Source organism: Phoenix dactylifera, chromosome 14, assembly GCF_009389715.1.
Source record: "Phoenix dactylifera cultivar Barhee BC4 chromosome 14, palm_55x_up_171113_PBpolish2nd_filt_p, whole genome shotgun sequence".
NCBI lineage: Eukaryota > Viridiplantae > Streptophyta > Magnoliopsida > Arecales > Arecaceae > Phoenix > Phoenix dactylifera.
In genome coordinates, this window is record NC_052405.1 from 8,844,251 (window position 1) to 8,861,264 (window position 17,014).

Consider the following 17,014-nt stretch of genomic DNA (forward strand, 5'->3'; position numbering starts at 1 on the left):
AAAAAAAAATCTCCAAGGCATGGCAAAAACCGCACCCATCTTATTGAAAATTTTGACTCTCTTCATAATGAAGAGAAAAAAGGCCAGCAGATAGTGTTGCAGGTACCTCAATCATTTCATATTTCTTTGATTCAACGGCAAAAGAAGCTTACTATCGTATAATAGCCAACGCAGCTAACACCTTTTTCTCAGTATCAACCATCCAACTCTGAAGAAAACTTAAGTGGGACCTATCATCCTACAAATATAACATGGCAGAGTTCTGCTGCAGTAATATTGGATCATCCAGGCACCGCACCTCAGGGTCTTAAAATGGTGATGCAAAGCTCAATCAGATTTCATCATTCAGTGCCAGCTACATGGTGGATGGTAACATCAAAATTGTGAATCTGACCGTGTGAAGTCAGGGGTAACCTGTCGCTCCAGGGAAGAGTTCTGATATCTTCATGAATACATCCATAACCTGAGAATAAAATCCATACTGGGGACATTAGATTACTGCAGTGAACTGTGCGGCTTAGATTGGGAAAATCCTAATAAAAAAAAAGAAAAAAAGTACATTTTGAAGGAGAGCAGGAATAAAACTGACAATCCATACATGATGAGATCGCTATTGATATAGAAATGGTGATTTACACATGCATGCATGCAATTTCTACAAATTACATAGGTGATTATATTGCCTTTAGTGACACACTGATAAGTCAGATTAACATGAAATTTCACACTCAGGCAATGTCTAGGGTGACACATTTGGGTTATAACAAACCTCATCAAGAACTTGCCCTGAGCACAAACCAAGCCTTTTTCTGTGATTGTAAAACTTGTAAGTCATCTGGACTATGCATATTGCGTTCCTAACCATCCAAAATGACCACATTTTCAGGCCCTATAAAGAGCTATTCTCTTCAAAAGAATGGGCTTATACCAGGTGTCCAAACTTTCTAGGATCTCAACGACTTGGGAAGTAACACTGCATTCATGACCATCCAAAATAACCACTTTTTCGGGCACTGTAAAGACTCTCTTCACTAGATTTTCTACCCTCGCAAGGATATGTACCAGCCCATTCACATTTTTGCAAAACCATGTTTTGAACAATAATCAAGTCACTGATAGGATCAGATGAGAACACCGTATACCCTACTATTCCCCTTTTAGTGCATCCAATCTTGAATTCTTCAGCCTTGTACCACGAGAGCAAAAAAGAAAAAAAAAACTAACAGATAAAAGCCACAAAGTCAAGCTTCCAAGTAGCCATCAACACCTCTTCACACTTCTCCCCACTTTCAAGACTCTTGAATTCATAACATTTTACGGTATTTCTTTCATCAAGCAGTTATCTTTATGTATCTTCTGCAAAATGGACATTTAAGCACTTTAAGATTTATCTTCCACAGATGTAACAAGCAGATTCTATTTTTCAGACATTGGACAAGCAGGTGGGTGTGATCCACCGATTTGCTCATGCCCTTGCTTCCACCTGCCCATGCATGAGGGAATAGCAGCCAATCACAGGCGAAGAAGTGGAGCAGAAGATAGCACATGCTTCTAGCATGCAGCCATCTGGAGTATAGCATTGACTTATCTAATGTAACACCACAATGTCAGAAAACTTCTCTACTTGACTGAAATTATTAAAAAATATGGATATACAAATCTAACATAAACTTTCTGTTCCCTTGAGACTTAATGACTCTTCAATCAATCCAAGAGGTCCATTTGAATTAATATGTTTACTTCATTCCTTGAACAAGTACAGTAATAGTATAGCAACACCACATATAATGTGCACTGGAATATAAAATGATATATACGATGAAATATTCACCCATAAAGAGAGTCATGAATACAGATGCATGATTATCGCTAGACATTATAACACCAAAACTCACCTCCTTGTCATTTTGATATTTTGCAATGCTAAGTGGGTTCTGCGAGCACTGTAAAATGCAAGGATATGTCAGCTATGCATGAACACATAATACAGTTCAAGAACATGAAGGTGTTATGGAGCATACATCCATGATAGCAGCTTGCACTTTGGGATTTTGAAATGCCATTGCAACTTCAGGATTTGCCATTATTTTAGATATAACTTCTTCTGGAGTGAGTCCTATCTGATCTGCAAGGGATATATCGGTAGCACATGTTAGCTGCAGGCACCAACAACAGATAATAATATCAACCATCACTACAATATTCTGCAAGGGATACATTAGTTTTATGCCTGAATAATTACACTAAGAATGCAGTTGGAAAGGGATTGGCCGCCTTTATACTAATTTTTTGTCAAAGCATATTGTTGATCTTCTCAAATTGACAAATCTCATCATCATTTGTTTGATTCATACTTATATTTATGAGTCTCAATTTCATTATTTTGCATGCATGTGCAACAATGGCACAAAATATGGCATATACCTAGACTGACTTATGGGTTTAAATTTCATTTGGCTCTTCAGCTTTTTGTGCTTTCGATATACATACAGCTCCCTATATTGAAAGTTACCACCCTTAACCCCTCACTAGACCAATGTTTTATGTACTGTACCAGGTGATACGGGAACAATTTTAGTGAATTCAAGTTTGGCTACATATTTGATGGAGCTTTCTGTGCTTACAGTTTTGCTTTATAGCCAGCAATGGGAAATGGTTGAACAACAACAATGATGATGATGATGTGTTTGTGTGTATATAGTCATTTTGCAAGAGTTAAGAGTGTCTACAACAGAGTTATATGATCGTGGGCTGCTCTTCCAATAGTCCTTCTTATGTTTAAATGGTGGAGCTGAACAAACAGATACATGTTTGTAGTTATACAATATAGCCTTGGAAAATCATGACAACCATTATATAGAATTTTTTCATCATCAATCAAACATTATATAGAATTTTGTCACCATCAATCAAGAATAACCACTCTTATCTGCCAAACAGAACTCAAAACTACCTCTCATTTTGGACATTTTGATGGCAAATACCTTGTATCATGAATAGCTACCTTCATGTAATTCTTGTTTATTTTTGCCATTCCACAGATGGAATTTAACGCCCCTCAATTAAATAAGCTACTCCCTCATCCTGCCAACTGGCCTTTAGGTTCCATGCTAGGCCCCTCTTTTTTAAATGAATATGTTTTGGGTAATGAACCTACCTTATAGTCTTTATATGGTTACATTGGGTAATGTTTCACATTACAAAAGCACATGCATTTCACAGCATATTTTGTTTTGGACAAGGGTCTAGTTCTTATGTATCATTGTCATAAAAAATTCCAATTTCCTACTAAAATATTTTTCTCAACATTTATGGGTAAAAGCTCAAGACAACTTTTAAGGTTAATAAAAAGTTAAAAAAAATGGACAAGGTATTGATAAGCTGTGAGGCATATGAATAAAAAAATAGGAAACTCATACTAGTTTACCTTTTTCTCTAAACCTTCTCCTAATGCTATTTCTTTTTATAATGGGGTTAAGGACAAAGATATCTGTTACTAGATCTTCTAACACTTAAAAGGAGAGTCTTCTCAATAGCTTAATTAGGGTGGAAGAACAGATTTTGACATGCCACTATTACAGCAAGTCAAAAACAAAGGAACTGACTTTTGATTAGCTTACCCCAGAGTATTATCAAAGCAATTTCCCTTGAGTGCTCCACATAAACCAGGAAGGACGAGCCTACTTGAAAACAATACAATATGCACTCGCAAATAGCTTGATGAAGTTTGAGCTTGGAAAACTTGCAACATTCAGAATGTTGCAGAAATACATGTATGACAGGATGAACATCCAACTTATCTATCCTTTCACCCCATCATTGAAACATTACACCTAGACTACTGGAGTGAAAGGAGAAGGTGCCTTAGGATATAGAACATTGATGCAAATAAATGATCCAAGTTTTAAAAGACTGTAGGTAGAAGACAGGCAGCTAGGAACCGCCAAGTACGAAGGCATTAAGCATGCGCCTAGGCGAGCGCCCAAAGTTAAGGCTGCACCACTGGCAGTGGCAGCCACTGGAGACAGTACCCCAAGCAGCAGCAAGCAGCACCACTGGACGCAGCAGCAGCTGTTGCATTTATCACTTCTGACATCACCGGCGGCAATGGCAGTTGCTACAGGCAGCACCACAGGCAGTAAAGCACCTGTTGGAGGCAGCTGCCAACGGCTCCACCAGCAGCAACAATTGCTGTCAGCACCACCACCCACAGCAGCCCTTACCAGCGATAGCCTCAGCGCTTCCACCACCATCCCACCGCCCGCCATCCAAAAGGGGAAGAAAGAGATTGAAGGAGAATAAAAGAAAGTAAAAGAGAAGAGAGAAAAACTTAACTGGAATAAGCACCGTCAGCTGTCATTTGGCATCCGCTGCTCGCCAAACACCCGCACAGCCGCACTCTGCTAGGGTTTGGGCCGTTTGGCCACTTAAGGTTTAGGGGTCAAATGGGAAGGGGGACAGTGAATCAAAGAGAGAGAAAGGGTAACGTGAAAAGATCAAAAGGTCTGGGTCAAGCAACCAGGTTAGTGGGGGGCATCAAAACCCACCCACTTCACTCCAAAACAGCCTTAGGCGGAGTCGTATGCCCAGGCATCCACCACATGGAAGGACACTTCTATGGGTAGCCTGGGGGTCCAGCTCGCTTAAAGCGAGTGCCTAGATGGCCACCTAGCCTACTTTTTAAAACAGTTTAACAATATAGACCATACAGCATCAAGAATGCATTTTGTTCTTTAGGTACCAATAACTAGATGAATTTTAATGCAATGAAGCAATATGAGGCATTTAAAGGAAGTATCTTAACAATATTAACCAAATCAGATCATACACTAATTTGTTTAAGAGTAGTTATAATTAAGGTAAGCGAGTGCATAAGAAATTAAAGAAGGGCTAAAAGAAGAAAATATATCGAGTTTCAGACACTTGACATCTCTTCCAGTATTATACACAATCAATCACCAAAAAAGATTACTACGGAAGTACTTTCCAGGGACTCACCAAATTGTTTTTTGACATCGGGGCTGCTAAGATTAAAATTTCTCAATGATTCCATCATGCGGCTGTCCCATTCACCACTTCCACCCATATTATTTCTGAAAATAGAAAGATAGTAATTGTTGACCCATTAGACTATCAGAATAAAGCAACCGCAGTTCCCAACTGCAGACTACTGGTGTATAGCACAAATATGGAATCTATGGACACATAAAATTTCAAAGGTTAATTCATCATCTGTACTTGTTGAAGGAAAAGCTGCCTTGCTTGCATCATCATTGACCAATTATTACTCTATAAATTCCTCTTTTCATAGTTCATGTCTACATGCATATTTACATATTTACACACATATGGATGCACACACACACACACACAAACACACATTTATAGGGCAATGCATATCCAATAATTAGACAAACGCATGCATGCATGCACACTCAGATACAGACACACACGACAGACAACACACACACACACACACAAGCCCTAAAGTTTCCTTTGATGCTAAGAATATTAACACAAATTGCATGTGACAAATCTTTTTTAAATTAATTACAGCAGGATCAACATCAACTATTACCCTTATAACAATACACGGAGTTGAGATAGAGTAAGCAGAAATAATTAACTCACAGGCTTGTGACAAAATATAGATGCAATTGTTTGTACAAGAGATATCAAATATGAAGGTTTTGGTTTTCACTACTAGGAGCTGCCAAGTTTTCACATATACATCGACCAACAGAGGTGTCACATTCCAAATTTAGCTAAATCCAAAATATTTCACTATTTATATGACCCTACCCACCAGGATTACAACAATAGGGTACATGACATGGTCTGCATTCAATGAGCATAACTGCATACAGGAGTTTATCAACCATTATAGATTTTCACTGAAGTTTCCTTTGAACAGTGTAGATTTGCAATTTGGACCCAGAAGACAACCATATTAAGAAATAAAATTTGAGATCACTAAGAAGCATATTACTGAAACATACAATAGTGACAAGTCTTTGAATAGTGTGGATTTGCATTGAACTTAGAACATGGCCATATTAAGAAATAATGTTTGAGATCACTGAAAAGCATATTAATACTAAAGTATGCACTAGCCTTAACCAAAAAATCCATGTATATGGAATCCAGTAAAGAGAATGAATGAAGCAATTACAGCATATCTTGCAGCTGCTGGCGGTATTGAGGATTTTGTAGCATCACTGGAAAATAATACACAGTACAGAAATAACTATTAGACGTTTAATGAAAACCAACATTATTATGTTGAAGAATAAAAACCTTATAAGAAACCAAATAAAAAGGGGCACTAAGGAAAGCTATGCTTATAATTGCAAGAAGATCTATTTAGCAGCATACTCTTGAAAGCAGTCGGGTTCCTCATCTCCTCAGGTAGATAGCTGCAACAAATATACAAATTGAAAGTTGAGGAAAAGGAATGATTTGGTGATATCTAAAAAGAATAGCAAAGCAAAAAGGAAGACAAAGTAACATGCAAAATTAAAAATAGGAAAGTCTACATGCTGAACTTAGGTCTGCAGAGTGCACTGCACAAGCAGAATATACCACAGCCTATTATAAAGACAATTTGACATGTGACAGTGGTAAAGTGGTCAACAGGGGAGAAAATTATAGGACTAAGTAGTGAAATGAAAAGATATTTTGCAGAGCTAATGTTTTAAGAATTTATTTTAAAAACATACTAACAGATATTACTAGCTGATGGAAGGACTGCAGATTGGCTCCTTTTGTCTGATGACAACTAAGCCAAAACTGATCCCAGACAGAATGGGCATGGTTGCATTTAGGACTGGGCAAATAATTTATACTCCTGTTCAGGAAAAAAAGAGGCAATGGTTGGACTTGAAATTGCTGACTTGTCAGACCCCCGTCTATCCAAGATGCATAGCCCAAGGTAAAAGACCCAATGCGCTTCTGTCTCATCCAAGCCATTTGATTGAAATGCACAAAAGGTTGTGATCCCCTAGATTCAGCTGCAAGAGAACTTCAGCTAGACATAAACTATTTCTTAAGCAGAAAACAGGCCTGGGTGGGCTTAGGTTGACGATATAATGAAATTTATGAAAGTCGGACAGGCTTGTAGAATGCTCCAGTAGGTGCAAAGCTGGTCCAAATGCAGCTCTAGTTAAAATGAAGATCCCAAATAGGAAAACTGTGATTTACCAAATAGACCATCCAGAAAATACATCCATTTTACTATGACATGCCAAAGCCTCTTGCCTCATGGCAACAAGGATCTATAAGTTAGACATCAAAATCACTGGAATCTGGAATCCAGACTTATCATATTTCTAAATACATATTTATGTACATATCGAAGATCGAATATCTGTCAATAAGTTCACATCTGCATCTGCGACGTGTGCATCTTGTATAGGCGTTCAAATTTAGCCCTACATTATACCTCTAAAAGAAATTTCGGAACAACATAATATACATGACGTTAAGTTGTGGGCCCCCATATTCAAGTGATTTGGAGAATGTATATACAGTTGAGTAGACCAAAAGTGTGTCAATTTGCTGATCTAGTACTTCATTGGACAATGATCCAACACGCCCCATGAATGGCTTCATCCACACACCAAGTAATGCCAAGTTGCTGGATCCTCATCCAACAGGGTATGAATTATGAAACAAGCAGACAGAAAGTCTCAGTTTGAACAGGTGTATGATATCATCCCCTGGTGATCAGAAGAATCTATTAGGAGAGATGGCCCAGGTAGGAAAGTGGTCCAACAGTCAGCTGGCAGCACCACACTACAGGAGGTCCTAACTCATGCCCCCTTTTTTTAACTGCCACAACTATTTGTTGGCTATATAAGAGGGGCTTCTTGAGGCCTTTTGCAGACTGTTAAAGTGTTCAGTCTAAAAAACCAACATAAAACGTAGCGCTCCACTTTTATCCTATAGATCCACCAGCCAAACCTCTGCTTGCATAGTTTGACACCAACTCTTTAAAACTGGAAAAGCAGAGCTCAGAGGAGCTGAAGAATTTCTTTTCATGGATCCTTTGAAATTCTCATTTTCTTCCGGTCTACTTTATAATATCATGGGAGCTCTAAAGTGATTTTCATCACCACAATACACTTCGACTAGATGCTTCTTTTGTAGATGTTAAGATCTTTGTACAATTGTGAAGACAAGTATCCGCACATTCATCCTGTACGACTTTCCAGTCAAATAACATGGCTATTCAAGCACAATCTGGCTAACAGTCAGCGAAGAATAATGCACCATCCAGCCATTTGCGTACAGACATACATATGTACGTACAGACGTGCGTACATACGTACGTACATACATACATATATATATATATATATATATAATATTACATACCTATATACATACAGTACATACTTCACATAGATACATGCATATGTACATATGTACATACTAAATACATACATACATACACTAACAGATTTGCCAAAAGTCAACACTGGTTAGCTGGTAATAATACAAGACAGTCTTGCAGTGCTTTCCAAAATAAAGGGTAACTAAACCTTCATTATAGACAAGGGTGGCATTGTGAAGTGGATGACAGTCTTATCCAAACTGAATATTTCTTCAAACTTCAACAGCATTCATACATGTGCTTCCTCATTTTTAGGTCATCTGGTTTTCTAGGATTACCAATTCATCTTATCATATTGCTGTCATGTCATCAAATAGTGGTCTCTACAGTACTTTCTAATCAATAAAGTTCCACCACCTTAGTTTTTTTAATTAGCAGTAATGTCTACATTACATATCTTATCAAATCTACCATTCCATCCATAATAAGAAATTTGATCTCATAGCACATTTTTAAATGTACCTGGTTTTAAATCTGGAAAACAAGGATATTCCTTTATTAACTAGAACTCCAAAGTGACCTACTTTCTAAACATTGGACTAAATTAAGGGAAGCAAACCTGTTTTGCAGGGTTTCAACTTGTTCAGAATGGATATGCATTATACCATCATGTCCTTCAAAATACCTTCCAAAACATGGATTTATATAGATGAAGGCCAAGCCATATACTTCCACCATCACAACAGTAAGCTATATTTCCGAAATCGATGTAGAGGCAAAAGTAAGAGCAGTAGATTACTTTGTGATAGAAAACATTGACAATCAGTTATCAATCTCAAGATATAGGTACATGCCTGATCAGATAGGGAAAATCTTTTTACTGATAAACTTAATCAGTGATAAGCTTACGGGTAAACCATCTTCTGCACAGTTGGATCTTCCATCATTTTTTCCAGCGCTTCAACTGATAAGCCAGATGCCGATATATCTATACAAGGAAGTAAACAGGATCACCTTCAGACTATGACAACAGCAAAGTAAAACTTGAAAACTGTTCAAAAATTTTGAATAAATAATAAAGTCATTACGTGTTATAACATAAGAAATACGCATATTGGATGCCTGAGTTTTTTATTGAGGTACCAATGCTTGTGAAAAATTACAGCGGAATGAAAAAGAGAAAAGGTGATAACACTGTGCAGCCTACTTAAGGGTAGCATGGGATGAAAAATAATGAATAATGCATGCCATTGGATCATTAGTTCATTGCGAAATCCAGAATTCAAAATTAACTCCATAGCACTAAATTGCCGCCACCAAGGTTTTAAATACTAGTATTGAACTCCATACCATTTTTCCATCGGGATGATACAGCACATCAGTGCAGTACCTATCAAAACTGGCAACTCCAAAAAATAAAAAACTCTTTAAGCAAGGTCTGTCATACTGACTGTACCAACTGTATTGTACCTAGTGCGATACCAGTCAAGATTTGTCGTCTCAGTACCGGATCCTGTACTGGTGCCGCACTAGCACTCTGTTGATAAAGTATGATACGGAATATTTTCGGCATATGCTAAATGTCGGTACGCCTCCCATACCATGTACCGACACCGAACTGGTACGGTATGGTACATCCCATACTGCCCGGTTCGGACCAGTACGTCAAACTATGATATTAGTACGATACCGAGATTTGAAACCAATCCATATTGGTCAGAATTGAGCAGAACCACCCCCATACTGCCGTTACCGTTCGAAACTCGAGTGCCTAATATACCGTACCAACCCTTACCATCCGATTTCAGACAGTACCATCATAAAAAGTGAGAGAAAAGAAACCGAGAGCTATCTCAATATGAGGTGCATACCGTACCAACCATACTATGTTGAACCACTAATGTATTGGTAGAGTACCAGACATCGAGATTGCAAGCCTTGCTAGGTACACAATGTTACATACCCATATGGCTGATACGTACCGATACACAGTGTTTTGGCATATGCCGACATCAATATTGGTATTGATTTCACATCAGAACAATATGGTACTAGTCATACGATCTCATTCCGATGGTTTTTGAATCCATAGGTACCATTGTTATGGGACAAAATACTTTCACTTTATGTAATTCAAAGCAAACTCCAGGTGGTCATAATCTTTTAAATATAAATAAATTGCAGAAGGAGCAGACGAGTCATAATCTTTTAAATATGAATAAACTGCAAAAGGAAATCGACTGACAACTCGATAAAAATAAAATTCACATATAATTCCATTAATAAATAGGAAAACAAGTTCCCTAACAACAGTGTAGAAAGTGTGGATGAATCTATATGACTTGACATTTTTTCTCTAAATGTGAAATGCCGGCATGAAATAATGGCCTAGCGACTTACCAGACTGAGATTGCTCACTGGAAGCACTTTTATCTTGGTTGATAGCAGCTCCATTAGGTGAAACCTTCGGATCCACAGAACAATAATTTAGCTAACATTGATGTATAGATCACTATTTCGAGTATATTATCATGAGTATTATCATGACTTACTTCCTTCTCAGAGTAAAGGTTCTCTGCACTTGCTTCTGTAGATTCTTTTTGCAAAATTTCTTCTGGAGAAACGTCTACAAAAGCTGCATAAAGTTGCACACATAACAATAAATGGAAGACTCAAATGGAAAATAACATATTACCCTTAGACAAATGCCCAACCTTCTTTATCACAGGAGCAAGTACTTGAATATACAAATTATAACCATTTGCAAAAGGACTTTTTCATGCATGTCACAGTTAATTTGCAAAAGGATTTCGCAAAATAAACATAAGAGAAGGCTAGTGGCAACAAAGGTAATTCTTCCTGAAGAGCAATATATAGTAAACTTTTTCCAGGAGAGCTTTAATGAGCGTGACTCACTTTAAAACCTAAGACCGATTTGATATAATATTGTCTTTAATTACTTATTTAATATCGTAGGACCCAAGTTTTGATCACAAGCAATTCTTGATATATTACCTTGGAGAAGAACATGAATCACAGGAAAGTCTAACAGAGATGTCTGGAGATTCTCCTCAACTAGGGTGAATAAATGGTGGGTCTATGTTCTAGATTCAGAGAGGTCCATGGAGTTATGTTAATCAAAAGAAATGACAATTATGGGACATAATGTCCCAAAAATTGTATCATTTACCGTCAGTTGGATCAAGAGGGGTCCATATTTTCCTTTAATCAAGATGTCAAGAAATCATGATAAGAGTATAAATCACCACTAATCAATGTGCATATAGGTATGGACTCATCTTCTGATTAAACAAGGAGCAAAGCAAGCCGACAAGCAAGCTTGCGAAGCAACCGAGGCAAGAGCGTGAAGCAGCTTTTCCCGAACCAAAGGATCCAGGTTCCTAAATCAAGAGAATAGAAAATTTGAAGAGCCTCTTAATTTTTTTAAAATGGACTCTCTTTATTAAGAAAGGATAGAGGTTTAAAGTTATAATATAAAAATATTTTCAGCATTCCTGTAAAAATATTTTAAGCATTCCCTTGATCAAGAGAAGAAATCAAGAGAGAGACTCTCATAAATAGTTTGGATCCATTAATCAAGGGTTGGCTTGGACCATCAATATAATCAAAAGGTGTCCACAGTTCTCCCTCAACCAAGAGAAGAATTTAATCACCCAAACAAGGAAAACATGCTGGTTTATGATAAATTTACACCATAAAGGTAAGTACAGCACATACCATATTTCTTTGGTTCCTCCTTTGTTTCAATTGCATTTCCAACTTCACTGGGTGGTGTTGTTTCCACTTTACTAGCAGGGACGTCTACAGTAACAACTGGTTGAGAAGCAACATGTGTTGCTGGTGACGGTGATGAAGTGGCTGGCCCTGAGGCTGGTGCAGCAGGAAATGGAAATGGAAATGGTGAGCCTGGTGAAAAGGCCGCATTGTTGGATTGGCCAGTTTGCTGTGCTGCTTGATTCATCATTGTGTTGAAAGCTTGCTGCATTGCATACCTCTGGAAGAAATCACCACAGCATGAGGATCAAGTTAAAGACAGACATGAAGAAAGTGGTCAAAGCTTGTTAGTAATGCTAAGCTAATGCCCATACAGGCTATGCTAGACACTAGCCAAATCTCTAGATAAATATATCAAGCATGAGAAAATAGATAAATACTGGAATGGAAGATAATCCTTAGATTTACATAGCAGACATAAAGAGTGTGCAGGAACATGAGAAAAAATAGGTACATACATACATACGTGCATGCATGCATGCATAAAAGACATAGGATCATGGGTAGGAAGTATCTCATAGAAAACAGATGCAAAAATTTATAAGTAGATCAGAGATTTTGATAGATCTGATGAAACAGAAAGCATAATGAAAGAATATTGAAAGAAAAATCCACAATGATAGGAACAGGGAAAGGATGTTAGATCTTTAGATGTTTGTCAGTGTATTTATTATGGCAGAATTCAAGGTAACTGCAGTTCCTAATTCAAATGGCTCATCAAATCATCTGTTAGAGGTAGTCGTCAAAAGGAGGGAAATCAAATCTATTATTGAAAAGCACCAGATCATGTTCTTGTCTTAGTATGTCTTGTTAGCCATGACTCCTTAGAAGCATGATTTCAGGCTTGTCTGAACACTACAAAGGGAAACACAATTAGCATGTCATGCCATCCATGTTCTTTCTACAAGAGACTTCTAAAAATCATGATCTCAGGCTTGTCCAGATAGTACAAAGGGAAACACCATTAGCACAAGAGAAACTGTGAGCAAAGGATTTTAAGGAAGATCATGTTGACAGAAGTACCTCATTGGCCTAATCTACTAATGTATCTCATACTCTAAAAGCACTTCTGCCATCAGCAACAGCATCTTAAGCTTAAGTCATACCTTCTGAAAAGGAGTTACAAGAACAGAACTCTCACCTTTAACCTTGTCGCCACCTGACATGTCAGCCATATTGTTATTTGTTAAGAACTTAATTAGGAAAAGCCCATTATAAGATTTAAGAAACTAATAAATCCAGGATGACTTGAGGCATCTCACCACTGAGAACAATGCAGAGAGCCCAACTCCAACCCCAATCCAAAAAAGTGGCGAACCTCTGCAAAGTTCATGATTGGAAAAAAAAATATAAAAAATAAAAAGAAATGTGAAACCTGCTGGAAATATTTATTCCAGACAGAAATAAAAACTTCCAACTATTATGGTCGTCAAATAAGCAATGATTATTTTTTTCTATAAAGTAACTTCATACAGCATTTAACGCCAGAAAACGAACACAAGCTTTACATGTTTGATGTTGATGGTGGTGGCACTGGCAAATGAGGTGTGCCACTACTTGTTGTCGTCTGACTGCTACTTGAAGATGAAATGCTTGCAAAACCTTGCATGCCCATCTTTTCCACAACTGAATACAAAAAGAAAAGTTGCTGAGGCGTAAAAAACAAAATCAAAGTAGAAGCTAGACAAGAACAAACAGCTGATGCTAGATTGCACATGATAAAGGCAAGAGATAATGACAATCATTCAAATCAATATTAAAGAAAAAAATAGATAACAAATTGAAGACTAAAATACAAAAAAAATGCATCGAAAACTATTTTTTGAAAAAAATATCATCTAATAACTGAACGCTTCTTATCCACCTTCAAGACTTGTCACAAAGAAGAACAAGACCTGTATTACCTTTTAAAATATTGAATTATTGAAGGGACTTTTTCCATCACAGTGGCACACAACTTCATTCAGTTGACCAGTATCTTATATTTCCAGATAAACTTCTATTGTGAAGCCTCGAAAGTTAGTGATTATTTTCTTCTGCAAAACTAGTCCTGAGCAAAGGAGTGTAAGAGGAGGACAAAATTGGTGTACTGCATAAGGGGTGCTCACCTGCTAGAAAATTTCTTTTTGTAAGCAAGGCACTAGTATATGCAGAGTAAGAGCTATGGTCAAAATATATATTCAGTAGAACCTCAGATATGAACCAAGCCTATAATTCAGATATCTGAAAAAATAAAGAAAACCTTTTAAGTTGGTTCTACAAAAGTCAACACAGATCAAATGCTCCTTCTGGTCCAACCCCAACCTTGCTAGGGTTGCTCTTGCTCATGACGCTAGAAGTGTTTCATTCACATAACACAAATATATTGTGATAAATGCAGGAAATGCTCCATGAATACCAATGTTTAGATCAATGATTTACCTCTCACCAGTGGGCACTAGGATGAAAAAGAACACCAGCAGTAAAATTTTGCTAGAAAGCAAGTGTGAAATAAGATGCACCAATTATCATCAATATCATACAGTAAAATGGTACTTAAGAAGAAGAAAAAAATAGAAGGAAAAGAAGAACTCTACCTCCTATCTTTCCTTGAACCAGCTCACTGCGGGGCACATTCAACAAATTTGCAATCCCAGCACTAAATTTGTACCTCCAGCTTGATAACAGTTTGAATAAATTATGCATCTCTATGGACTCCCAATCAGGATAACATTCCTGGAGATGATGTGATTTCTTTCCATCCATGTTTCACACCAGGTAGTATGATATATGATTAATCATGAATTCTTGATTCTAGAGTCCAACCTGATTTAGGTCAAAGTCACACTTCTGTTTCACTGCAGCATGTCAAGGCTCCTCTATCAAAACTACAATGAAGAAGAAAAACAGACTATCTTCCTCCTCAAAATGGCCAGTAAATTCCCAGCATTTTCAACGTGTAACGCATTTGAAATGTACAGAGCAAATACAGAGACTAACTACAGAACCCCTTCAGCGCCCCCATGTCAACCACCTAGTCACCATGCCAAACTTCTATTTTGACCATGGAAATCATGGTCGAGATCCTCTGCATCACCCAATTTTTCACCGACAAGACTCTATCCTATAGCACACCACCAATCCTTTTACATCAATTATGTCTCTTAATCAATTCATATTATTAAAAGCATAGGACATAAGACCCTTAAATACAATCCACTTCAACACATGTCAAACCAAAACTTTGCTTTATTCCCTGTATCACTATCAATATCACTATACACTCAAAGAATTCTTTGACTCTCAAGATATCATCACAAATCACCAAGAGCAAGAAAAAAGCATTCCCTTTATAACCTCCCCTCTTTCAGAAGTTCGTATTCTTGAATACTTTTACCTTGCATGTCATTGTTCATCTTCTTAAAACTCCTAATCCTTGTAAATTTTTTTATCTCAAATAGACACAGAGTTCAATAATATAGCATGTTAGAATCTTGATTAAAGGTTTCTTTTTTTTATTTTTGGTTGGTAAAGATCGAAATTTTAATAATAAACTCATCAGCAGAAAGTGATATCCAGTTTCAACAGGAACTAGAAGATTCTTAGCCATAATCGATATGAATCATCTCAATATATCCTTACATAGTTTCATAAAGCAAAGCACAAGATCGAGAAAAAAGAGAACATAAATTCTCCGAGAATTAGAAAGAAAAACTACCATCTTTGGGAATTCTCTGCGATGCTCCGCCGATGCCACGCTGGAGAGCGAAGGAGACGAATCTGGGCCTCCTCGTGCCGGCGGATCCTCCTCTTCCCCTGGCGGCGGGGAGGGGGAGAGACGGATAAGGCGGCCGCCGCCTGTTAGTGATCTCGGAGGGATTGGGAGCGCCCACGGGGATGGGGAATTTGGAGGAGATTAGGGCAAGATGTTCCATTTCTTGAAACCCTAACCCTTAGGGTTCTCTGAAAAAGCCCTAAGATTTCTCCCCTTTCAGAAGGTGAGCGGGGAGACGAAGTACACTTCGAAACGTCGACGGGTGATGATAAATTGGAAGCTTTATTCCTCAAATACCCCTCGCACGTTGATTTCACGTGGTACGTGCCATCTTAATTTTTAAATCATTAAAATGAAATTACACTTTAACCCATCATATTTTCATCCTTTTACACATAGTCCTGCTCTCTTTTAAATTTTTTAATTTGTTTCCTTAACTTTCAACTTATGATAACATCATCCCTCTATCTTCCCTCCCCAATTGGATTTATTAAAAAAGCTGCTAAAAATATAGAAATATCGGTGTACATGATGGAATACTAAATATAGTTAGCAAAAATGAAGATATTTTTTTTGATACATAAATATGAAAATACTATATACATGACATAATTCTAAGTATAGTTAGCGAAAATGTTTATGTTTAAAATTATAGGCAAGTTTAGTCTTAGATTCATAATATTTAATAATAGATCCGACCCAATTATAGTTAGCACGAAAGAACAACTTTCATACATCAAATGAATCCGACACCATGACAACTTAAATTCAGCATTAAATCTATATTCTCCAATACTACATAAATCCAACATTAAAACAACTTAAATCCCACATCAACATGACTTAGGAAAGAAACATGAAAAAAAATGAGATTATACAACAAATAAAGTGCTAATTAATAAAGTTTTAAAAACCCAACGTCGTATCCATTGGGAAAATAATAATATAATCTTAAAAATTTTAAACTTCCACCTTCTAAAAGAAATTGAAATCTTGATTAGTAATTAGATTATTCAATCTACCTCTCCTCCGCATCAAACATTTTAAATATATGTAAGTTTTAAATATTTGCTTACCAAAATATCTAGTTTTTCATCGAAGTCCCCCATCATCCTACTAAATGTCTTTTT

The 17,014-nt window shown here is 37.1% G+C and overlaps 1 protein-coding gene across 2 annotated transcripts; it reads right to left on the reverse strand.

The window, feature by feature from the left end:
* Positions 1-16,136, reverse strand: LOC103704811 (protein TIC 40, chloroplastic). Of its 2 annotated transcripts, none has more exons than XM_008788263.3 (14): positions 15,828-16,136; positions 13,639-13,756; positions 13,393-13,450; positions 13,272-13,289; positions 12,074-12,350; positions 10,888-10,970; positions 10,736-10,799; positions 9,245-9,323; positions 6,376-6,416; positions 6,173-6,218; positions 4,999-5,093; positions 2,022-2,125; positions 1,896-1,943; positions 1-463 (listed from the first exon to the last, which is right to left on the reverse strand). In XM_008788263.3, the coding sequence occupies exons 1-14, from the start codon at positions 16,042-16,044 to the stop codon at positions 404-406; spliced, it is 1,308 nt and encodes a 435-aa protein (XP_008786485.2). In that variant the 5' UTR covers positions 16,045-16,136; the 3' UTR covers positions 1-403. The 2 variants fall into 2 exon arrangements, with proteins under 2 accessions (XP_008786485.2, XP_008786486.2); XM_008788264.4 differs by lacking the exon at positions 15,828-16,136 and adding an exon at positions 14,035-14,238.
* Positions 16,137-17,014: the final 878 nt, after the last annotated feature.